The 26545-nt window shown below is 43.2% G+C and overlaps 1 protein-coding gene across 2 annotated transcripts in view; it reads left to right on the forward strand.

Annotated features, from left to right (window-relative positions):
- Window positions 1-2343: 2343 nt before the first annotated feature.
- The window catches only part of robo4 (roundabout, axon guidance receptor, homolog 4 (Drosophila)), a 125942-nt gene continuing 101740 nt past the window's right edge, over window positions 2344-26545 (forward strand). For both annotated transcript variants that reach the window (XM_060846937.1, XM_060846938.1), the window contains exons 1-2: window positions 2344-2467; window positions 19873-20199. In XM_060846937.1, coding sequence (XP_060702920.1) covers window positions 2401-2467; window positions 19873-20199 — 394 coding nt within the window. In that variant the 5' untranslated portion in view covers window positions 2344-2400. The remainder of the gene's footprint in view (window positions 2468-19872; window positions 20200-26545) is intronic.

The following is a 26545-nucleotide window of genomic DNA, read 5'->3' on the forward strand; positions in this document are numbered from 1 at the left end:
TCTCCTTCTCTTTGTCAGCCCAAACTTGAATATTCACCAGGTCTTGCTGTCAAATTTTAAACAATCATAACAGCTTACACTGCAAGAGAAAATGCATATATTTATTTTATTCGTACATGAGATTGTTGGCTTGACCAGCATTATGTACCCTAATTGCCTCTTTACCTGAATGACTGGTGAGAACCAATTTAGAGGGCATTTAAGAGTCAACCACACTGCTGTCGGCCAGACTAGGTAAGGATGGCAGATTTCCTTCCATAAAGTAAGCCTGATGGATTTTTACAAGGTTGCCATTGGTCCAGCTTTCCATAATTACAGGTTTTTATTTAATTCTAATTTAGCCATCTGTTATGGTGTGATTTGAACCTATCTCACCAGAGCAATGACTGGGGAGCTGGATACCAGCCCAATGACATCACCATTGTGTCATGGCTTCCCCATTGATTACTGACTGGTGCTGAATGGCTGAGCCTATGGCATGACAAAAGCAATAGGGGACCACAGGCTTCCACAGCTCCTGACTAATTCAGAAATAGCACAAGACTTGAACATATTCCTTTTGTTTGCAGAGAATAGGTTTCTGAAATGAATGTATGTTGCTTATATTAAGTGAAAAGAACCAGATTGGAAGTTTAAATAATTGTCAGTGCAGCAGTGAGTGCACTCAGGATTGTCCAGTATGTCCAATCAGTTGGTCCATTGGAGTTAATTTACCAATAAATCAGCATTATTTTCTCTTATAAATTGTTGTGATCATGTAAGAAGTGAAACTTCAGCAGCATGTCTCTATATTGCAAGATTCAGTGTTTAAATCAGTTATCATTGGTAAGGCAAACGTTTTACAAATACTGAGTGATAGCACAATAGCAGTGCAGTTTGGATGGACCATAAAAATGACAGATGACTCCTGACATTGATGTGAGGGAGGGGACTGACCTCTCTCTACTGCTCTCACCACTTGTATTTGCCATTCCACGGCACTCTCCATTGATTGGCTGGGCTTGTAGTCCAAATGTGAAGCTCAGGGTGTAAAGGAGTATGAACACAGGGGATGGGAGGTTCACATGGCATGCAGTACAACAACAACTTGCCCTTGTATGGCAACCTTGATGTAGAGAAAATGTCCCAGGGGACTTCACAATTTGCCAGAGTCACGTTTTCATGCTTTTACAATGCATTGATACAGCCTAGTATTCCCCAGTGCAGTGACTGTAACTGAACTAATTATCTTTGATGACATTTGACAAATCTGAAAGTGCCTTTAGTTCACTATCAATGGGAAAACTACCTGTTCAGGTTAGAAATGGCAAGTAGTAGATGCTGATGGTATTCCTGAACAGCACTATTAGGATTGATTCTCTCGAGGAGTTGTTTTCTCTACATGTAACAATACAAAGAACCTGCAATTACTGAGCACCTTATCATATTCTCTACTGGCCCAGTGTGCTTCGTGAACAATATGTTAGACTGGGCTATTTGCTTAGCACTGCTCCGTTGTTGAGACATCATCCATGAGATGGGGTGGAACAGTGGATAGCACTGCTGCCTCATAGTGCCAGGGGCCTGGGTTTGACTCATGCCATATCTGTGTGGAGTTTGCACGTTCTCCCCTGCGTCTGTGTGGGTTTGCTCTGGTTTCCTCCCACAGTCCAAAGATGGTCAGGTGAATTGACCATGCTAAATTGCCTGGAGTGTTAAATATTAGTGGTGCATTAGTCAGGGTTAAATATGGAATAGAGGAATGGGTCTGGGGTGGGGGCTTTTGCCCAAAACGTCGATTTTCTTGCTGCTCGGATGCTGCCTGAACTGCTGTACGTTGCCAGCACCACTCTAATCTAGAATCTGGTTTCCAGCATCTGTAGTCATTGTTTTTACCTAATGGGTCTGGGTGGGCTACCCTTTGGAGGGGAGGCGTGGACTTGTAGGGCCGAAGGGCCTGTTTCTATACTGCAGGTAATCTAATATAAAAATATAAAGCTGATGCTACCAAAGACTTGTTACGAAAGCAGGTGAGTGAAATGAGAGGGGCTTGTGGAAACGATGGTTAAGTATTTAAGAGAGTCAGTGAAGGTGAGGGTTTGTGGATGCAGAGCTCGGCACCAAAGCGGGGGGGGGGGGGGGGGGGCGTGGGATGATGTGGGGGAGGCGAACACAATCAGACAGAGCTCAGGTTCTTCAGCACTTCACATAAACCAGAGCCAGAGCAGGAAACGGGATTTAAACCGAGGCGAGGCTGAGGAGAGGACACGGGCTAGGGGGGCAGTGCTGAGGTTTCCTGACAGGATTGTGGCACTTGGCCAGCGGGAGTCGGTGGAAGTTTCCTGTGAGTTTGTACTTCTCTGGCTTTGTAGCTAGACTTCTGCTGAAGCTCGGACGAACGGCGGAACCTGTGTTTCTCGGATGGAACTCGGGGCAACGCGACACCTTAAGGTCCTGTTGTTCTGGAGACTTTTAATTTCCTTGGAAGGTGAGAGTCACGTTTGGAAACTTTGTTCTAACTTTTGCCCTCTGAAGTGACATATCTGCGTTTCCGATAAACTGCTGGCAACTGCAGAATAAACGTTTTAACAAAAAAAAACAACTTTTTTTTGTTGAAGTATTTAAGAAGTATTTAGCTGTGCGATTACGATGCACACAGGGCTATGGGTCAAGTGCTGGAAAATGTGATTAGAATAGTTAGGAAAGAAATCTTCAGGAGTTAGGAATCCCGAGGAAGAGTCAATCGATCTGAAACGTTAACTCTGATTTCTCTCCACAGATGCTGCCAGACCTGCTGAGTTTTTCCAGCAATTTCTGTTTTTGTTGCTGAGTTACAGCATCCGCAGTTCTTTCGGTTTTTTAAATTTAGAATATTCAGGTGGTTGCTTTTGACCAGCATGGATACGATGGGCCGAAGGAACTTTGTGCTGACGATCTCCACGACTCTATGTATTCAGATTACATAAGATAACATATTTTTAATCTACTTATGCAAGTGTTAATACGGCCTTCCCCTGCGATTTGTGTCAAACCAAACTCTTTTAATGTAATAATGTTAATAATTTACAAAATGCATCTCATTCGAGCTGGGATCCAAGTAAATTCATTGTTACACTTTAGAAATCCAATTTCCGTTTATAGTACATAAGTTTCGATTTCATTGATAATTTTCATTATCTAAAAATATTCCCATTCATTTTTTAAAAAAAATCCAACATCTTCAGCATATTTGCTGTCAGGATACGAATTTAAGCAACAATGCAGCTTCATTTGTGCAGAGATGAATCTTCCCTTTTAACGTTATCAGTCTGCTGTAGGTCGGTGGCTCTCTCTCTTCCCTCTCCCTCCTCCTCTCTTCCCTCTCCATCCTTCTCTCTCCCCCCTCCCCCCCCACCTCCCCGCCACCCCACCCATTCTGCAGTCTGCTTTTTTAAAGGGATAGTTCACTGGCTGAGATAAAAGTTGTACAGAGAGACACACACACACCACACATACAGAAATCTAGTTCATGTCAACAAATCTCCAATTTCGTAAATATGGCTTTGAAGCTGCTGAGAAAGAGTCCTTTGTGTGTGTTTTTGGTTCAAAGCTGCAAATCATTGTGATGAGGGTGGGATAGTTTAAGAGGTATGCATTGTGAGGCTTTGATTTGTAACTACAATAGCGTCTAGCCAAAGAACTTTATAAAAGGGCATGGCCGGTGTAACAGGTCCGGTTGAATTGGCTTCTGTTTCAAAATAATCATCCCGACACAACAAATTCCACACACACAAATACAGACGCGAACAGGAGCCCAAACAAACCTATAATTAAGTCAATTTACATTTTAAAAAGAACATGCTATTCTGTTTGATTTCCTTTGCACTTTTGGAAACAAGTTACACGTTTAGTCAGAATTTAATTGCTATGCTTTCTTTAATCATCCCCTCCATACTATTTGTTGGCAGCCTTATGAGTTCATGATTTCCTCTGATCTGTGTAACGGGAAGGAGTCCCATTATTACAGTGTTCTGTGGCTGGCCTGTTCCAGTGGCGCAGTATTTAAATGCACAGGAAGCATTTGACCTCTCAGTCCTCAGTGTGTGCTGCTCTCTCACTTGCTTTGGCAGGAGGTCACAAGAAGTTGTCTCAGCACAATTTGGAAAGAGAAGAGACTGGCCAGGCTCCCCCCACCTAATCAGTCCTGTTGGAGCCAAAAGAGAAAATGCTGGAAAATCTCAGCAGGTCTAGCAGCATCTGTAAGGAGAGAAAAGAACTGATGTTTCGAGTCTAACTGAAAGCTTTGACGAAAGGCCAGTTAGACTCGAAACATCAGCTCTTTTCTCTCCTTACAGATGCTGCCAGATCTGCTGAGATCTTTCAGCATTTTCTCTTTTGGTTTCAGATTCCAGCATCCGCAGTAATTTGCTTTTATTTTAGTCCTGTTGGAGAAATGATCAGAGAGGTGGGGCCCATTGCTCTTTTCATGAGTAATGATGACTTTATGTAGCACTCATTGAAATGCACTCCATAAGACAAACATTGACACCGAGCTGAAAAGAGCAACATTAGTATTAGGAATGAACCAGTAGTTTATAAGGATTGTATTACAGGAAGAGAAACAAAAGGAAATCCCAGCCCATATGACTGAGGCTGTTGAAAATATAGCTGGCAATTGGAACAATGAAAATTGAGGTGTGCAAGAGGCCAGAATTAGAAGAATGTAGAAGTCTGAAGAAAGCAGAGTTATGGCACATTGATGGGCTGAATGGCGTCCTTCTATGTTGTACTTGACTCCAAATAGACACTTACCTGATTGGTATTGAAGTGCATATCCTTGTTAACAATTGTTACTGCGCTTCGAAAGTGCGTGACTTTAAGTATTTTGTTGACATGTTGTCAAATGGAAGTAAATTCAATTGTAGCTTTCAGAAGGGAACTTGATAATTGAAAAGAGAGACAGACATCCATGTTGCTGGAAAGACCAGAATGGCCCCTTGCTTTACTGTATCATGCCATGAGTTGTATAGCTCCCCATCGAAGTCTCAGATTATCTCAGTGATACATGCAATGAATTTAGTTTCTGAAGCCCAATGTAAGCAAATGAAATAACCAAGTTGTACCAGAAACATGATATGAGTACAACCAGATTTTTTTTTAGATCTGCTCAAGATACTGGAAGAACTCCCTATTCATCTTTGAAATGTGCTATTTGTTTTACAGCCATCAAACAGAAATCTGGCATTAGTTTAATAATCTAACAGTGCATGAATGAAATCTTGGTGTCCATGTCTAGTTCATTGCATATCCGACTTTTATCCCAAAACGCAGAAGAACTTTTGTTTGCAAAGTTTTCAATCGTGATCGGTAGTTATAGCTAAGAATGCCAACGATTGAATCTTTTAGAATTTGGGGACACTGTTTAAATATCAGGGGTTTCCTGTTGAAACTGGAGATAAAGCAAATCTTTTTCTCTCAGGAGGTCATGGATCAGTTGAACTCTGTTCCCCAGACAGCAGTGAACACACAGTCATAGAATATTTTTAACATAATATTGGATATATTCTTGATTAACAATGGAGCCATGTGTTACAGGAGGTCTGCAGGAATAAGAGGCCGAAGTCACAATGTGATCAACCATGGTGTTATTGAGTGGCAGCACAGGCCTGATCTACTCCTGCTCTTAACTTGGTTGATTGGTCCAACCATGGGCTATGCTCAGGTTTTGTGTAAGATATAGTCTGGGACTTATTTTCATGTTCATCCATTGAGCTCACTTTTAGTTGGGTTCACTCAGATAATGGAACTTTCATGGAACATGCTGCAAGGATTCGTGGTGCAAAATCAAAGATGATAGGTTCAAGTTAGAGGACCCTCATTCCATTTCATTCAATGAAATTGCTTGCAAAATCTAACATGCGTACTTCTTCATGGTGACAATACAAATGTTAAGTCTTCATTCAAGGCCCGAGAATGATTCACTGTAGAGCCAAACTTATTCGTGCGAAGTTGGTCGGAAACATGGCCAATGGAAAGCACAATTCCATATACACTACCATCTTAGTTGCATGCGGGAGAGTTTCAAATGATGAAGAGTCATCTAGACATGAAGTGTTAGCTTACTCACTCTCATGGATGTTGCTTAAGCTGCTGGGATCTCTAGTACCTTTTGATTTCAGTAGAGCGCATTGATAGTAAGTCCTGGGTCTCTCCTTGACCGCAAGAGAACTTTCTGAGCAGTTTAACAAAAGAAGGGATGTGATGGACACCAAATTTAGGGTAAGGAGAGGGAAGAGACTGCTTTCAGGAGGTTATTAATCATCCAGTCTGTGCAGAGAAACCTGAATTACTATGGAAAGAGTGTTTCTTCAAAAGGAAATAGCCTTGATTCATATTAGAAATTGTTTTGTTGTAGCATCATTAGTTACCCAACTGCTAACAGTGTCCCAGGAGAAAAACATGATAATAGGCTGGTTTTGGAATAACTGTTCATACTGGATACTCATTCTTGCTAACGATGTGGCGTGGTAAATGGTACTCAAATTTAGGGAACTTGATTAACTTTACACCATATCCTTGGCACTGGAGCCAAACTTGGCTTCTATTGCAACTCGGACTGAGGACTCTGGGGTCTTTAACCTGATTGCTGGGTCTACATTGTCCAGCATGTTAACAGCAAGGTTACTGAATGATTATTATCCTGGTCCTGATAATGTAGATCAAGCAAACTATTTAACTTACAATGTAATTGCAGAGCAGTGAGCATTAAATGTAGAGGTAGAAATCTTAGATGGGAGATTAGGAATGAATGTTTTTCTCATGGAGCTATGGAATGGCTGTCAGCAAGAATTAATATATAATTGACATAACAAGCAGCAAAGAGCTGGCTAATTATCTGTTTGTTAAATGTTCTGACGTATAAAGATAGACCTTGATGCTAAAATATTCTGGTAGATGATAATGAAGGGATGGTGTGATGCAGCTGTTCAGAGGGGAGGGATGCAGGGAAACGTTCGGTTGTATGTGTCCTGGTGACTTGCTTCATGGCTTCAGGTGAAACTGCAGAGCCTTAGCCTGGAGGTTTTATCTATAGACAATTGTCCACACTGAGAAAATCTTTGTCCTTTGTAGACCATTGGTTAGGTCTAAGTAACCTGAATGCAGCATGATGCCAATTGCAATTAGCAGATGACAATATCCTTAGGTTAATCCCTTTAATATATCCAAGGAGGTTAAGCCTTATTTTAGGCAGTCATTAAGAAGGCTTCTATAATGATCGAACAATATGGAGTCTGACTGTTTGATGTTTTCCAGGTATGCTATGTGAGTCTCTTAAAATCTATCTTTCAACTGCTTTTCCTGTCTGTGATCCAATGTTAACCACAAGTTCCAGAATTACTAACTGTGATTGCACCTTTGTCCGTTTGAGAGTACTTGCTACTTTAATGTTGTCTTGTGATTTCTGTTCTGTTTTGGAATGCAGTGCTCATGCACACACCTGGGAAACAATCTGTCTGTGGCAGTGGTAAACAGTCATTACTGTACAAGCTATGCGGAAGAACCAATCTATACAAGCTATGGGAAGAGCCAGTTCAGACTAAAAAGCAACCACTGACAGTGTTTAGCTGATTGATATGCTGCCAGGTGTGTGGGACTGGGATGTGATGGCAAGGAAGTTGAAGAGTGTGGTGCTGGAAAGCACAGCTGGTCAGGCAGCATCCGAGGAGCTGGAGAATCGACGTTTCAAGCATAAGCCCTTTGTCAAGAATTCTTGCCTTGTGATGGCAAGAAAGACCTCCTTTTCATTCTCAAGGTTGTGCTGTTTGAGCTGAGGTCAGTCTAGATGGAAAGGTGCTTACCATAATTGCTATTGAATAACTGCAGCAGTGACTCCCCAAACCATTCAACTAGCCCCCAAGATAGTCAATGTCAGGAATTGACATTTGGCAGAGTGCTGTAGGTTGTGAAAAAAGAGATTTGCATTCATATAGCACCTTTCAGAATGCACCTTACAGCTAAAGAAGTTTTTTTAATGTACCAAAGACACTGTTGTAATGTGGAAAATATAGTAGCCAGTGTGTGCAAAGCAAACTCCTGCATTAGCAAAACGATAATGGCCAGAGAATGGCCTTGACTGTGAAGTATGTATTGGCTTGGACTTGAGGGAGAACTTCCCATATCTTCTACAACATGGTGCCACCACTGGATGTTTTTTGCCCACCTAAGAGGTAAATGCTGCTATAGATTATAGATTGAAGGCAACTTTGACAGTTTAGGCAGTCCCTCAGTGTGACACTGAAAAGTTTTCCTGGAAGAGGACTTAAGAATCATGGAATCCTGACAATGTGGAAGCAGGCCACTCGGCTCATTGATTCCATACCCAATCCCAGTGACCCTGCATTTCCCATGGCCAATCCACCTAACCTGCACATCTTTACACTGTGGTAGGAAACCAGAGCACCAAGAGGAAACCCATGCAGACTCAGGGAAAACGTGCAAACTCCACACAGACAGTTGCCCGAAGCTAGAATCAAACCCAGGTCCCTAGTGCTAACCGTTGAGCCACCATGCCACTCCTCACTCACTTCCTGACCTTCTGACTCTATAGAACATGCAGAAAATAGTATGGCTAATTTAGGGAGTGAAGTGCAAAATAGAATGCTGTCAATAAATCAAAAAATTCTTTTCATGTTTCTTCCAAAAGTGCTTTAATTCTGTACTTTTCTGCACCTCTGTTGAACATGATGCTTGTATTTACAGCTGTCAATTTGTTCTGGTACAATTTCGGGAAATTCATCTATCAGCTGTGGGTCAAAAGTTAGATGTATCATTTTTCCAGGCATAGCCCTCAGTCAAGGAGCATGAGAACAGGAATCGGGCCTTAGTATTGCTTCCCAACATCTGACTGACACTTTGATCTCATGGGAAGCAGGAACTAAATTTACATCTTTGATGTTAAAAGAAAGCCATCTTTAACGGTCTCAGGTATTTGACACTACTGCTATTTGAGCTCTCCTGTGGGATGAGTTGACCTATTTTTCTTGCGTTGTATGCTGTACAGGAGTTATGAGGACAACATTTATGCTTGTAAGCTCCTGAGCTCAAATAGGGGCAGTTTTGTTTGGCTTACAAATATCATTTTAGTTTCAAATGGAAGTCTATCTGCTTATGAACACCAATGAGGTAATGCAGACATGACTACCTTGACACAGAACAGTCATGCTGAAGAAGAAGGCTATTTCACCCATTATGTTTGCACCATTATCTACACAATTGAAATCCCCTTCATTCTGCCACAGGAGCTTAATGCAATGCTAAGTTATCCCAAGTGATGATTGGCAAGAAGAGGTCAGTAGATAATTTCACCCACCTCATAGTGCCAACCATTAAGGAAGCACAGATTGGGGAATTGTACACTTGCATTTTCAAGAAGACCATTTTTTATTTGAAATTTACCACACATTAAATAAAGTCAAATAGTAGCACCGTTGGTGTGTGAGCAAGTGTTACAGTGTCAGGTTTGGTTCCTGGTCCTCAATGGGATTAGCAATGCAGCTTAGCATGGCAATTGCTGACCGCAGGAGAGAAGAAGTACAATAAGGTTTTAACATTCTTTCACGAGAAGACCAATGTTTATTGTCCATCCCTAGTTGTCCTTGAGAAGGTAGTGGTGAGCTGCCATCTTAAACCCCAGCCATCCATGTGTTGCAGGTTCTCATGAAGGTAATTCCAGGATTTTATTCCCAGTGACAGTGGAGGAATGCTGATATAGTTCCTAAGACTAGGAAGATGTGTGGCTAGGAGAGGAATTTGTGTGTGTTGGTGTTCCCATGCATCTGCTTCCTGTGTCTTACTAGTTGCTAGAAATCTCATGTTTGGAAAGTACTGTGAAGGAGTCTTAGTGAGTCGCTGCAGTGCATTTTATAATTGGTACACACTAAGTATGCTCACCTGATCACTACGCAAGTAAGTATTGGGGTTCCATTGGTCCTTCGAGAAATTCTGATTTCACAATGGATTTCCAAGGAACTGAGTGCTTATACCCAAAACGTCGATTCTCCTGCTCCTTTGATGCTGTCTGACCTGCTGCGCTTTTCTAGCAACACATTTTTCAGCACCATTCAGCAATAACAAAATATCAGCCCTCGATTACATAGACAAAAATGAGTTGGGATTTTGATTCTCAACCTTAGGCCAGAGACACCTGCCGCAACAAAAATGTGCATTGACATCTGATGAGACTTGACCAGTGGGCAATCACAGTCCAGGCTTGCAAAGCAGCAAGTGCAAATTTGGACACAGCACCAGGCAGTAATGTTGTCACTTTGCTATAGGAATCACAACCAGGTTATTTTTATTCTGCCATTTTCATTCACTGGGGCCTCTGCTACTCTCAACAATTATTTGTATTTATATGGCATTGCAAAACATGTCAAGGTACATATAGGAGGATCATCAAACAAAATTTGACACTGAATTATGTCTTGGGTCAAATGACCAATAAGAGGCAGGTTTCACAAAGTGTATATAAAAAAGAGATGCAGAAGATTAGGGAGAGGAGTCCAGGATTTGAGGTTGAAAACACAGGCAATCTGTGCTAAAACCTATGTTAAATTATTTACACACGATGTGAGTGTGATGATTTTTGGAGATCTTCCTCCCTTTACATAGCCAGCTTACACTAGCTCTCAACTTGCTCCTTGATTCCTCTTCATTCTCACTCTCGAACAATAATTAAGAAATACCAGTGAAGTGAGGTATATAAGAAATTGATTTTTAAATAACTCACTTACAACCTAAAGTAAGATAAATGATGCTTCATTATCTCTGCCTCTCTACAGGTTCAGTGTAAAACCGTTGCGTTCTAGGTAACATTTCCTTACTGATTGTGAGGTCCTGGTTATGATTCATGGTGGGTAAAAGGAGCTGGGACACAGAGTAGTCATGACCTAATTAAATGGGGGACAAGCTCAAGAGCCTTCTATTGTACCTCAGTCACTTTGGCTACTTTGACCATCTTAAAAGCTAGGACAAAAAAGTGATAATATGCTGTATTTATGGGACGGGAACTATATAACAATAAACAAATGGGCATGCAGAGCCGAACAAACTGAGCCACTGTATGTGAGGGACTTGCCTATGAAAAGCACAAGTTTAATCTCAATAACATCACTTAGTCTGAGCTGAGTTCTCTGATCACAGTCAGGATGGCTGGACAAACTCCTGTTGATTTCAGTACCATGGACTGGGAGGGAATTGCAGGTCAAGATTCCTATTCCTGATCGTTTTCCTGCTATCCATGCCAGTATAATCTGTGGTGGGAAGCTGTAATGGACGGGAGTCTGTCTTTGCTTTCACTATGGCAGGTGTTTGTCCAAGTAGAACTGAACAAACAGGAGAGGGGCTGGATGGCCTTTTGGCAATGATGGTGTTCAAATCTCTCACCATAACAAGTTGCAAACCTGCATTCTGTGATTTGGTCAATTCTGGACTAGCACCAGGAAAGGAACGTTGGGTTGTTGTGAAAATCCAACTGCTCCATGCATACCCTTTAAGGAAGGGGAACTGACATGTCTGCCTGGTCTATGCAGTGGTTCCCATAGAACAACTAAAAACAGACAATAAATACTGCTTTGCCCAAGATAAAGAACAATAATTCACTTGGTACTGGCACCAGGACCACGGGACACACAAGAATGTTTCAGTACTAGAGTTGGGTTAGAAATCCACAGTTTATGCAACAATGCCTTTTGCCCTATTAACCTGTCAAAAACAATCTTTAAATATATTTTTGCCTGGAGCTTTCAATGAGAGATTCACCCACCGTATAGGAGCAGAGTTTATCAACAATGATATACAGACTAAATGGTCCGTGTAGTCGCCTATGTAAAGGCACCAATGAAAATACCTGAACACAAACACTCTTTCAGAGTCAGGCAAAATAAAAAAGCAGAAATCCTGACAGACCCCAATCATTGTTGTTTGAAGTGGACTAGCTGTGTTGCCTGCCCACTAGCTCCATGCTTACACTGTCTGATTTCCTGTCTGATTTTCACATTGACCGACATCCCCCTCCCTCCAGTGAAGTGTTGGAATGTGAAAACAGCTTTCAGTGTCCTTGATAAACAGGGAAGTGGAGGAACCACTATCGTTGTTCAGGATGTCTGAGGCTGGACTAAGAATGACAGGAAATTCCGACAAAGCACTCCATTAGGAAAGAGAATGAGATCTCTTTTAACCAGACTTTTCATCTGCAAGAAGTCCATTGATGGAACGGGAGAGTTTATGTTTAAACCAATCTCACAGGCTGAGAAAGACTTAGTCTGGAAAATTAGTGGTGCCAGGCCAGTGACTCACATGTTATGTGGTGCTAAGATTTTCGTTTTGGGTAGACGGTTCAAAGCCCAACATATTGGTAAAGGTATCCGCGAAACAGGCATTAGAATCTTTGTAAATGCAAATAAAGATACCACGTACCTGTTTGAAGCTTGCTCTGCAAAACCAGACTCTCTTGACATGAACATTAGACCGGCTCCGTTTAGGAAAATTCAGGCCGTTTGCAGCCTAACCAGCAGTGATCCTTCTGGAGGATTTCAGGAAGCTGTTACCGAAAATGTAAATGCATGAAAATTACTTGCACGTTTGTGGAGTGTGATGGGGCTGCTGCTGGTCCTCTTCCTGCTGCCTCTTACACCTCAATATTCCCCTGTCTCCTGACTACCTCTCCAACTCCCTCATCATCCACTGCCTTTCAAAGACACCATCTAGAACAACACAAAATGTCTTACAGCCATGATTATGCCCCTTAACAAACCAAAGGTGATAAGAGAGATGAAGTGTATAACTTCAGATTTAGACATTATATTGCATGAGCCACGTGTTTGCACACACACTGAACTTGTCTTGGCAGTTTAAAGCCTCCTTGCATTCTCTCCTCAATTCACAACTGCACATGCAATGAAAGAACATCAAATGTTATTACACACTAAAGGAAAGAAAAAAGACAGAAACTAATTTACACTATAAAATAACTATATGAAATGGTCTTAAAATAAGTACAGGTAGACAATCCTTTATCCGAAAAGCTGCAAAGTCCGAGGGTTTTTTTGTGAAGTTTTTTTCTCATTAACAAGGTTGTTTGGCATGCAAAAAGTTAACACCAACTTTATGCGTGTCACTCAGGTGCTGTGTGTGTGTGTGTGTGTGTGTGTGTGTGTGTGTGGCCCCACAGGCCTCAATTCTGTTTCAAGGCCCCATTTTAGTTCGTAAGTGTCTTCCTCTGGTAAGACTGTTAAAAATTTCACCATCAAGCTGTCACTTATTCTGAAATTCGAAATATTCTGAATTCGGAAAACCAGCTGGTCCCTAGCATTTCAGATAAAGGATTGTGCGCCTGTATCGGAAATAAAGATGCAACCATTTTATCTCAACAACACCCTTGTAGATGCCCAAATCTCAGTGGCACCGTCTCTCCACTTTCAAATTTCTTGTTCAGTTGAATAATATGAGGCTTTGTTAACTGGAGTTTTAAAGAATGTGAGGAAACGTTATTGAAACATATAAGATTCCTAGGGGTTTGGAAAGGGTAGATCCTGAGAGTTTATTTCCCCTTGCTGGAGATTCCAAGACCAAGTGGCATAATCTTAGAATGGGGGATCATCTGATTAGGACAGAGATGAAAAACATTTTCTCTCAAAAGATTCATTTACCACATAGGGCTGTAGAGGCTGGGTCATTAAGTATATTCAATGAGACAACAATGTAATCATCAAGCGAGTCAAGGGGTTGCAAGAAAGACAGGCAAGTGGAGTTGGAGATTATCATATCAACCATCATTTCATTGAATGGCAGAGCAGATTCAATGAACCAAATGGCTTCCATCTGCTCTTATGTTTTATGATCTTATGGCCATTTTCTGAATAGAACCATAGAATCCCTACAGCATGGAAACAGGACATTCAGCCTTTGAGGTAAAAACAATGACTGCAGATGCTGGAAACCAGATTCTGGATTAGTGGTGCTGGAAGAGCACAGCAGTTCATCCAAGGAGCAGCGAAATCAATGTTTTGGGCAAAAGCCCTTCATCAGGAATAAAGGCAGTGAGCCTGAAGCATGGAGAGAAAAACTACAGGAGGGTAGGGGTGGGGAGAAAGTAGCATAGAGTACAAAAGGTGAGTGGAGGAGAGGGTGGAATGGATAGGTGGAAATGGAGATAGGCAGGTAGGACAAGTCTGGACAAGTCATGGGGACAGGGCTGAGCTGGAAGTTTGGAACTAGAGTGAGGTGGGGGAAGGGGAAATGAGGAAACTGTTGAAGTCCACATTGATGCCCTGGGGTTGAAATGTTCCGAGGCGGAAGATGAGGCGTTCTTCCTCCAGGCGTCTGGTGGTGAGGAAGCGGCGGTGAAGGAGGCCCAGGACCTCCATGTCCTTGGCAGAGTGGAAGGGGGAGTTGAAATGTTGGGCCACAGGGCGGTGTGGTTGATTGGTGCGGGTGTCCTGGAGATGTTCCCTAAAGCACTCTGCTAGGAGGTGTCCAGTCTCCCCAATGTAGAGGAGACCGCATTGGGAGCAACGGATACAACAAATGATATTAGTGGATGTGCAGGTAAAACTTTGATGGATGTGGAAGGCTCCTTTATGGCCTTGAATAGAGGTGAGGGAGGAGGGGTGGGCAGAGACTTTGCAGTTCCTGCAGTGGCAGGGAAAGGTGCCAGGATGGGAGTGTGAGTTGTAGGGGGGGGCGAGGACCTCACCAGGTAGTCACGGAGGGAACGGTCATTGTGGAAGGTGGAAAGGGGTGGGGAGGGAAATATATCCTTGGTGGTGGGGTCATTTTGGAGGTGGCGGAAATGTCGGCGGATGATTTGGTTTATACGAAGTTGGTAGGTGGAAGGTGAGCACCAGGGGCGTTCTGTCCTTGTTACGGTTGGAGGGATGGGGTCTGAGGGCAGAGGTGTGGGATGTGGACGAGATGCGTTGGAGGCCATCTTTAACCACGTGGGAAGGGAAATTGCGGTCTCTAAAGAAGGAGGCCATCTGGTGTGTTCTGTGGTGGAACTGGTCCTCCTGGGAGCAGATACAGCGGAGGCAGAGGAATTGGGAATACGGGATGGCATTTTTGCAAGAGGTGGGTTGGGAAGAGGTGTAATCCAGGTAGCTGTGGGAGTCGGTGGGTTTGTAAAAAATGTCAGTGTCAAGTCGGTCATCATTAATGGAGATGGAGAGGTCCAGGAAGGAGAGGGAGGTGTCAGAGATGGTCCAAGTAAATTTAAGGTCAGGGTGGAATGTGTTGACGAAGTTGATGAATTAATCAACCTCCTCTCGGGAGCACGAGGTGGCGCCAATGCAGTCATCAATGTAGCGGAGGAAGAGGTGGGGAGTGGTGCCAGTGTAATTACGGAAGATCAACTGTTCTACGTAGCCAACAAAGAGACAGGCATAGCTGGGGCCCATACGTGTGCCCATGGCTACCCCTTTGGTCTGGAGGAAGTGGGAGGATTCGAAGGAGAACTGACCCTCCAAAGAGCATCTCACCCAGAGCCACCCGATCCTTGTAACCCAAAATTACCTTTGGCAAACCTACCTAAACCGCACATTACGGGGCAATCTAGTATGGTCAATTCACCTAACCTGCATATCCTTGGACTGTAGGAGGAAACCCACGCAGACACATGGAGAATGTGCAAACTCCACACAGACATTTACCCAAGGCTGACATCAAACCTAGGTCCCTGGTGCTGTGAGGCAGCACTGTGAGCCACCATGCCACACCATTCTAGTTCTGGACATTCTTCTAAACAACTTGGCTATCTTTTGATAAGCTTGGGCATTTTGTAGACTGCTAAGCTGACAGCACATTTTTGCTCCAACCCAACATAAACATATTGTCTGGCCTCTTGGATGGTTCTGTCTTACTGTGATACTGAACTCCTGTCACTGGGCACCAATAATGTTTGTTTGCTACCCTTTTTTCCAAATACACTGATCTGTGTAGATCAAGTTCGATTCCAAAGCTGTAATCCTAATGAAATGCATGTATCAACAAACTTCAGACACCTCCAATTATCACTCAGAATAAATCTGATGAGAAACTTAAAATCATTGTCCTTCCTTAACACAAGCATAGTAGAAATATAAATCAGACTTAAAGCTGTGCATCATTCTATCAATTTTAGAACCCAAGTTGATAAATAATGATTATAACATTTTCATCACAGTATTTCCTTACGCTTCTTTTGCAATAAACTTGGCTGACTTGGTCCCACTCTTGCTTCTGTGTCAAAAAGGAAGGGATGCAAGTCTCAAAACCAAAACATCAGCCTCAAACTCTAGGCAACCTCTGCAGTAGTACTGCAGGAGTGCTGCTCTCTCATGGGAGCAATATTTCAAGTAAAATTCATGCCGTGGTTCTAGCTGATCTCTTGGGTGGATGTAAGGGATCTCAATGCACCACAGCAATGAAGAGAAGGGGAGATCCCCTAGTGCCCTGGCAATGTTTATTACTCATTCAATATTTACAGATGATGGTCTGAGGTCAGCTTACTCAGATGTTGCTGTGCTTTTGTGAAGAAGGATGTGCCATCAGATATTGCCATCTTGTACCTGTGTAGGGTTTAGGAATTTGAAATTCGTTTGTACTATCACCCATGGTGATCTAAACAGGTCACTGCTCCAGATGGAGTATTGAGAAGTCCCAACTGTGAAGACCTGCACTGTACAGTTCTGGAGACTACATTGAGCTCTCATGGTTAACTCTATAATTTTAAAACTATAAACCATATAGCTGATAAATTATTGCGTGAGGAGTCAACATTAATATGATTTCCTTATAAACTGGTGTAGCTTAACACTTTGATAATGTAAACACTCAGAATTATTTCTTAATTCTTTCTCAGTTTAAAATAAACTGGTCCCTAGAGCAGAATTTTGTTAATATATAAAGAACTCCATTCCTGCATGAAATTGTAGTGAATCATACTGGAACTTGGCAACATCCTATGTGATGTCCGGACTTGGGCAGAAATGATTGAAATAACAAGATCTCAGCGTACGTGGTGTATGATTTAGAATGGCTTCCTGTTTTGTTAACTCTGGGAGGGAAACAATGTGGATATTTGTCATCCTTTTTGTCTGAGCATGGCCTTGCTCAGGAAAATTATTATTCAACAACACAGTCCCTGCTCTTGCACGTGCAATGGGCAACACATTGGTCATATTCCAAACACTTCTGTCCTTGCATTTCAGAACATCGTCAATGACCGACAGGCTAAAGTTAGCCCATGGTGGGTTTGAGACAACTGGAGAAAGAATTAAATTCAGTGGATTTGATTTCCCTGTTACCCAGTAGAATTTGCTGCCTGTCTATAGAAGGGACAACAGTCTTTGTGGTGCAACACTTTCTGCTTTTGGTAACCGATCTCCATGTGGTCCTTGTAGATTAAATATAGAGGAAATTAACCCTTCCCATATCAGGTACTCCAAATAAGATGCAATACAGTTTAGGTACAAAACAACTAAGGGCTTTTGTGGTGCTTAAAACAGGATTTGGAGGTTCCAGTGTTGGACTGGGGTGGACAAAGGCACAAGTGACACAACTTGACCTGATGATGGAGCAATGCTCTGAAAACTTGAGATTTCGAGGAAACCTGTTGGACTATAACCTGGTGTGTGTGACTTCTGACTTTTAGACAGGAGACCTGGCTTTAAGACCATCTGTAGGTGTGTGACAGCATCACTGAGCACGTTGGTTAGGAAAATACTTTAGGTGCGAAAGAAAACTAATTTTCGCTCTTATCTCAGGCAGCCCCTTGTAGAATGGGTACAAGGTGCTGAATGCCAAGTGGGGTGGAGTTAAATGAAAACTAATTCATCAAAAATGTCATGCAAAAGATATTTTGATGCCCACAGAAAGGGGTGAAGTGATAAAATTGTTTGGGGTTGTCCAGGAGAAGACTTGACACAAAGCCCACACAGAATGGAAGATTTGAGATGAGTTGGCTGATTTCAGCAGAAACTGCTGGTGACGGGATGGGTATTGTGATGGTTTATTGTGGGAGGGGAATGTCCCTGGGTTAGAGATTACAGTCCAGAACTCTTCTGTGATGTCCTTGAAATTGGTTAGCTAAGGATTGTCATTGAGGACATCCATTTCACTGAGGTACTGGACTGATTCTGGAGGCTGGAAATGGAATGCCAGCACCAGTCAACATCTTTGTTCAAAAAAATCAATAGTGGAACATTTGCTGGAAAGCTACTTATTGCCTGTCTCAAACCTAAGAGGCTTCCATGACCACTTTAGAGCCAACCCAGTTGGTGTACGACTAAAGTCACATCTGTTACCTTGCTGCTTTAAGAGTCATGATTTGGAGATGCCGGTGTTGGACTGGGGTGTACAACGTTAAAAATCACAAAACACCAGGTTATAGTCCAACAGGTTTATATGGAAGCACAGTAACTTTCAGAGCGTCGCTCCTTCACTTGACTACCACCAGATGAAGAAGCAACGCTCCGAAAGCTAGTGTGCTTCCAATTAAACCTGTTGGACTATAACCTGGTGTTGTGTGATTTTTTTTGCTTTAAGAGTGATTTTGCTTTAAGAAATGGACCCAAGATTTGTGTTGAAACGACATGACTGGCTGCCATGTGCCGTCCAGCAGAAGTACTTTGGACGCAGATTCCATACACAGTTATCTCGGGCACTTGTGATGCATGGAATCATACCTCAAGTCCATACTGCCATAAATCCAGTACTGCCTACACTAGTCCAACTTTCCCATAGTGGGATCACAGCCTTGGATATTATGACATTTTGAGTGCTCTTCCAAGTACTTTTAAAGGTTGTGAGGTCTTCCACTTCTATCACCCTTCCAGGCCGTGCAGTCCAGACCCTTACCACCCTCTGGGTGATAATACTTTCCCTCAAATCCCCTCAAAACCTCCTACCTTTCACCTTAGTTTTGCCTCCTTGTTATTGACTCTTCGACTAAGGGGAACAGCTACTTCCTATCCACTCTCTCCATAGCCCTCATAATCTTGTACACCCCTATCAGGCACCCAACCCCCCCCCCCAAAACAGTTTCTTTGCCCCAAAGAAAACAACCTGAGCGTATCTTATTTCTCTTGAAGGCTAAAATATTCCATTGTAAGCAATATCTTGATGAATCTCCTCTGCACCCCCTACTGTGCAGTGACATTGTCCGTCTACCTCTGAATGCAAGATTCGGGTTCAAGTCCCACCTGAAGTATGTCGTAATGAATCTGAACAGGTTGGTTAACAATATCTACACAGTTACCTCGAACTGCATGTTGTAATCTGCACCGTTCAATAAATATCTGAGATATTTAAATAGATTGAAGACCAATAACATGGGAATTATAATAAGTGAAGTTTTGTTCTCTGAAGAGCAGTAATAAGCAAATTGGGTTTACCTGGTGGTTTCACAGCCATTTTACTGGTATTTCTGTAAATTGAATTCAACTTAATTTCTCAATCTTTCAGATTTGATTTGTTATTGTACCTAGGTCCAGTGAAAAGTTTTGTTTTGTATGCAGTACAGGCAGATCACACCATATATAGTGCATTAGGGAAGTGGAACAGAGCGAGGAATACAATCTTATGGCTGCAGAGAAGATGCATAGGTCAGCAGTGCTTTCAAAATATGAGAGGTCTATTCACAAGTCTAATAACAATGGGGAAGAAGCTGTTCTTGAATCTGTTGGTTCATGTGTTTAAGCTTCTGTATCCTCTGCCTGACAGCAAAGGGATTTGAACATGTTTTCCTCATATTACCAATGATCAGGTAACCACTACATTCCCAAACCTGGTAACAATTTTAAGACTCAATAAATGAACTAATCCAATTTTGAGGTGGTTATACTTCAATTATTCTAATAATGGGAATTTGTTCCTTAGGTTCCAGACTCCGACTGGATGAATCCCCCCCTCTGATAATTGAACATCCGACTGACCTGGCTGTCTGCAGGGGAGAGCCTGCTACCTTGAACTGTCGGGCAGAGGGGAAGCCTCCACCGGTCATCGAGTGGTACAGGAATGGTGAACGGGTGGAGACGAGCGAAGATGACCCTCAGTCCCAGCGCACTCTTCTACCACATGGCTCCCTCTTCTTCTATCAGTTAAACCAGGGACGCAAAGGGAAATCTGATGAGGGTATATATACATGTGTGGCACGTAACCGCCTGGGATATGTCGTAAGCAACAATGCATCACTTTACGTGGCATGTGAGTGATCTGCTTGTTCACTTTGCTTTTTTTATCGATGGTGAGTTGAGATCCCTCAACTGGATCTCAAGAAATTAAGACATCTTTTCCTTTAGATAGAATTTATTGACTAAACAGCCACATAGCTCATACAGTACCCCTTGCCCAGCACAGCGAAGTGCATCTTTAATTATTGTTAATCAAGCAATTGAGACATGTTGTGCCGGACTTCTGGTTAGCTGGGATTAGATCCCAAGTCTTCTGGTCCACAAGACCCTTTCATAAAGAAAATTGAATCAATTGTTCCTCTTTTTGAATTTGCACAGCCATTTAAAAGATTGACATCAGTCAACAGTTCAATCTCTGAATTGATAAACCTGGAGCTATACTGAGTGGTATAAATGGCACAATTTTAAACAGTGTGCAGGGACAGCAAGACCTTTTGCCTTTTCTTTTTCCTTTTCCCAGTTTAGAACATTTCTTCCCAGTTCATATTTTCATTTTCCGTAACCATCCTAAATCTAGTCTCTCACCAAAAGGTGTCTGACTGATACACGTTCAAACTGGCTGAGCTCTTTTCTGAATATGAGGTGGAGAACTGCCTCCCAACCTGTTGGGCTTTCATTGTACTGGTTAAAACGTTCTCCTTGATGCAATTTCAGATGTTTGGCCTCTCCCTACTTTGTACACTGAAAACTATTAAGATGTGGAGATGCCCGAGTTGAACTGGGGTGAATAATGTCAAAAATCAAATGGTTGTAGTTATAATTATAGTCCAACAGGTTTATTTGAAATAGCTAGCTTTCGGAGCTCAGCTCCTTCCTCATGTGTGGTATGATAGAAAGGTAAAAGACAGTCTTTATGAGAAAAAAGTGATTAGTCTTTGTTCCTGGACTGCTCCTTGACTGTTTGGGAGCCTATAGTATACATTCAACAATCTTAACTCATCCGGTTTAAATTCTACCCATTTGGCCTCATTGGTGATCCTTCCAAGATAGCGTTCCTCCTCTCTGTTATAGTTGATTCCATGATCAATATTGTACCCCTCCTTCCTCTCTATTCCCCACTCTATCTCATCCAAATACCAGGGATATTGAGTTGCCAATTTTTCAGCTAAGTATTGGGTGACACGGTGGCACAGTGGTTAGCACTACTGTCTCACAGTACTAGAGACCTTGGTTCAATTCCCACCTCAGATGACTCTCTGTGTGGAGTTTGCACATTCTACCTATGTCTGTATGGGTTTCCTCCCACAATCCAAAAAATGCATAGGTTGGTGAATTGGCCATGCTAAATTAGGGGAATGGGTCTGGGTGGGTTGCATTTTGCGGGTTGTTGGGCCGAAGGGCCTGTTTCCACACTGTAAGTAGTCTAATCTAATCTATTAGTCATCATTATGATATCATACTCCCACATGCCTTTCTGTTCCTCCACCTCCTTTGCCTTATTCCTCAGGATCCTCATTTAAAATATATGCTATTTAACCTTGCTAACCTCACTTCTTTCTAACCTAACCCAGATTTCTTCCATCTTCCAGACTCATTTTCTAGCGTTTTACCTTTTAATTCCATCACATATTCTCTCCTTTCTTACCTGCTTATCAGGATCCCAATCCCCAGCCTCTCTGGGGTTAATTCTATTCCGACAACATTAGCAAACCTCCTGGAGGAAGCTGTTCCCATTCCTGTTCAGGTGTAACCTGTCCAACATATGCAGTTCTCACTCTACCAGAAATGGTCCCAATGCCTCAGGAATCTAAACTCTTCCTTCCTGCACCATTCCTTCCTCCATGCATGCATCTGCTTTATACTTCTATTCCTATACTCACCATCACAAGGCCTCCAGGAGTGATCTGAATATTACCACCTTTGAAGTCCTGCTTTACACTTTCCTACCGAACTCTCTAATGTCTGTTTGCTGAACCTCATTTGTCTTTTGTCCAATGTTTTTGGTCCCAACATGGATCGCCATCTCTGGCTGTTCACCATCCCCCTTTCAGAATGCCCTCTGGCCATACACTCAAATTTTTGACCCTGAAGGAAACACACCATCCTGCAGTTATGCCTACAGCTGCAGGAGAATCTGCCTACTCCCTTTGCTAACAATCCCCCTACAATTCTTACCCTTCCATGTTTTTTCTTCCCTTCCCCCTCCAACCCACAGTGCCATGGCCTTCGCTCTGACTGGCCTGCACACAATAACCATTTTTCATATGTTTCTCCAAGGCAAAAAAAAACATTTAGTGAGAGAGATGCGCTCAGGAAATACCCTCACTACTTGCCTGGTACTCTTCTTTTTATTGATCACTCATTTCCTCTCTGCCTACACTTCCTTCTGTTACCGAGTAATCGTGTGCCAGAAGTGCCTAGGATTTCCTGGAGGACTGTAGGGCTGCTCCCCCATGAGAGAGAGAATTGGTGGGAGTTTAATCTGAGGGTCACTATGCATCAAGCAATGGGAGAGGTTAGGGAGGAGAATCCTTCATGGTAACCTCGGCTAGTGCAGGAATTGAACCCACACTGCATCACAAAGCAGCCCTCTACCCAACTGAGCTTGCTGACCCCTTTCCTTCTCTACCTCTCCCCTCACCTGAGACATGTGACCCTCCGGTTCAGTCACCACCTAATGAGAGGGCAGCCCTCCCACACAGTGCAGATGTGCAAAACCATGGACTTGAGATTCTGACAAATCTTAACTCATGAGAATGTGGAGCCTTGCTTTTATCTTACCCTTACTTAAGTAGACACTAGAAATCTTATTCTTATTTATGCCAGATAAGCAACCAGAAAGCCTTCACTCTACCAAGGGAGGACATTTAGTATTGAAGTAGTAAAATATTAATTATCGGTAGATAGACAAAATGGGAAGAAATTTTTAAGAAAATGGCCGGGTGTCAGACAGAATCCTTCTGTCAGTAAGTCATAAATTTGGTTCCCAGGGCTGTGCCACCGTGTCATGCCTGCCCTGCCAATGTCCAGGGTGTTGGAGGAGTCAGGCACTTATTGGCCAGTTAGTACACTTGAGTGGCCCATCAGTGAGACCAGTGCCCTTAGCGATCCTGGCAGCATTGTAGCGTTTTTTTGGGATTCCCTGTGCTCACTGCTCCTCCCCCATGCTATTTGTCCATTCTCCAGTATTGCCCCCTTCATCTCACCCTGCCCTGATTACTCCAGCCATAAGTGTTCTTCTCCACCAACCATCCCCCACCCCCCCACCCCACCCCACCCCACCCCAAACATCGCTCTTGCTGGGGCTTTCAGCCTGATCCCGGCAAGAAACTCAACTAGTTTACTTAGTGGAGTAAGATGGGATTTGATAGAAATATTCAAAATTAGGAATATTCCTGCTATCGAAGAGGAACTGATCATCAGGACATAGGCACGGTTGGCTCAGTGGTTAGTACTGCTGCCTCATAGCGCCAGGGACCTGGGTTTAATTCCACCCTGGGCGACTGTGTGGAGTTTGCATGTTCTCCCTGTGTCTGCATGGGTTTCCTCCTGGTGCTCTAGTTTCCTCCCATAGCCCAAAGATGTGCAGGTTAGGTGGATTGGCCATGCTAAATTGCCCATAGTGTCCATGAATGTGCAGGTTAGGTGGATTGGCCATGCTAAATTGCCCATAGTGTCCAGGAATGCACAGGTTAGGTGGATTAGCCATGGAACACGCAGGGTTACAGGGATAGGACAGGGGATTGGGTCTGGGTGGGATGCTCTTCAGAGGGTTGGTGTAGACTTGATGGGCTACATGGTATGCTTCCAGACTGTAGGGATCCTATGATTTAAGGTGATTAGCAAAATAATGGGAGATGATGGAGTTAGGGCAGTACAGTGGCTCAGTGGTTAGCACTGCTGCCTCACAGCGTGAGGGACCCAAGATCAATTCCAGCCTCTGGTGACTGACTTTCTGTGTGGAATTTGCACGTTCTCCCCGTGTCTGCGTGGGTTTGCTCTGGGTGCTCCGGTTTCCTGCCACAGTCCAGGTTAGGTGCATTGGCCATATTAAATTGCCCATGGTGTTCAGGGATGCGGAGGTTTGGTGCATTAATCAGGAGTAAATGTATACTAATAAGGGTCTGGCGATGGATCAGGGTGGGTTACTCTTCAAAGGCCGATGTGGACTTATTGGGCTGAATGGCCTATTTCCACAGTGTAGGGATTCTATGATGACATGAGGAAGCAATGTGTGCAAAAACATGTTGTTGCGATCTGGGAAACACTGCCTGAAAGATTGGAAGCAGATTCAATAACAATTTTCAAAATAGAGTTACCGAAGAACTCTAAGCTTGTTGGGCAATAGCAGGCAATTGGGATGAAATTGGATAGCTCTGAGAGATGCGTCAAGTACAGTGAGCTGAATGGCCTTGTTTTATGTTGTATCCTGGTCTTGTTTTTGTCTCCACAGTTTAGGAAGCATGTGAACATCTTTTGAGTGGGTGCCATGAAGTTTCACCTAGACTAGTGGCAGGTCTGAAGAATTTGCCGTGATGCGGGGAGAACAGAATAGCTGGGGTCACTCTTTCTAAAGGTGAAAAGGTTAAAAAAAATTTCACAGAGCTGTTCAAAACTACAAGGGAGTTTTAATAACAAAAACTATTTCCATTGACCAGAATGTTGATTACGAGAGGAATGGTCAGAGTATTGAGTACAAGAGTTGGGAGGTCATGTTGCAGCTGTACAGGACATTGGTTAGACCACTGTTGGAATATTGCATGCAATTCTGGTCTCCTTTCTATCGCAAGGATGTTGTGAAACTTGAAAGGGGTCAGAAAAGATTTACAAAGATGTTGTCAGGGTTGGAGGATTTGAGCTATAGGGAGAGGCTGAACAGGCTAGGGCTGTTTTCCCTGGAGCGTTGGAGGTTGAGGGGTAGCCTTATAGAGGTTTATAAAATCATGAGGGGCATGGATAGGATAAATAGCCAAAGTATTTTCCCTGGGGTGGGGGAGTCCAGAACTAGAGGGCATAGTTTGGGGTGAGTGGGGAAAGATATAAAAGAGACCTGAGGGGCAACGTTTTCACGCAGAGAGTGGTACGTGTATGGAATGAACTGCCAGAGGGAGTGGTGGAGGCTAGTACAATTGCAACCGAGCTGGAAGTTTTTGCTGCAAACGTTTCGTTCCCTGGCTAGGGAACATCATCAGTGCTGTTGGAGCCTCGTGTGAAGCGCTGCTTTGATGTTTCTTCCGGTATTTATATTGGTTTGTTCTTGCCGCTTCCGGGTGTCAGTTTCAGCTGCAGTGATTTGTATGTGGGTTCCAGGTCGATGTGTCTGTTGATGGATGTTCTTGCCGTTTCCGGGTGTCAGTTTCAGCTGTAGTGGTTTGTATATGGTGTCCAGGTCAATGTGTCTGTTGATGGAGTTTGGGGATGAATGCCATGCTTCTAGGAATTCTCTGGCTGTTCTCTGTCTGGCTTGTCCTATGATAGTGGTGTTTTCCCAGTCGTCAGGAGCGTCTCAGAACTGACAGCCAGACTACTGCGACCCTTAGGACTCATAATAGCACACAAGCCAACATCCACGCTCAGACAACAACTCACTAGAGCAAAGGACCCAATACCCAGCATGAGCCAAACTAACGTAGTTTACAAAATACCATGCAAGGACTGCAAGGACAAACAGGAAGACAGCTAACAATCCGCATCCATGAACATCAGCTAGCCACAAAACGACATGACCAGCTATCTCTAGTAGCCATACACTCAGACAACCAGCAACATGAATTTGACTGGGAAAACACCACTATCATAGGACAAGCCAGACAGAGAACAGCCAGAGAATTCCTAGAAGCATGGCATTCATCCCCAAACTCCATCAACAGACATATTGACCTGGACACCATATACAAACCACTACAGCTGAAACTGACACCCGGAAACGGCAAGAACACCCATCAACAGACACATCGACCTGGACCCCACATACAAATCACTGCAGCTGAAACTGACACCCGGAAGCGGCAAGAACAAACCTATATAAATACCGGAAGAAACATCAAAGCAGCGCTTCACACGAGGCTCCAACAGCACTGATGATGTTCCCTAGCCAGGGAACGAAACGTTTGCAGCAAAAACTTCCAGCTCGGCGAGCAGAACCACAACAACGGATACCCGAGCTACAAACCTTCAATCAGATTTTAAACAATTGCAACATTTAAAAGGCATCTGGATGGGTGTATGAATAGGAAGGGTTTGGAGGGATGTGGGCTGGATGGGACTGGATTAGTTTGGGATAGCTGGTCGGCATGGACGGGTTGGACCAAAGAGTCTGTTTCTGTGTTGTATATCTCTGTGACTCTATGACTCTAATTAGCAAATGTACTAGAGACAAATAATTTATCTCATACACAGGGAGATGTTATGATCTGATT

The sequence above is a fragment of the Hemiscyllium ocellatum genome, chromosome 29 (assembly GCF_020745735.1).
Source record: "Hemiscyllium ocellatum isolate sHemOce1 chromosome 29, sHemOce1.pat.X.cur, whole genome shotgun sequence".
Taxonomy (NCBI): domain Eukaryota; kingdom Metazoa; phylum Chordata; class Chondrichthyes; order Orectolobiformes; family Hemiscylliidae; genus Hemiscyllium; species Hemiscyllium ocellatum.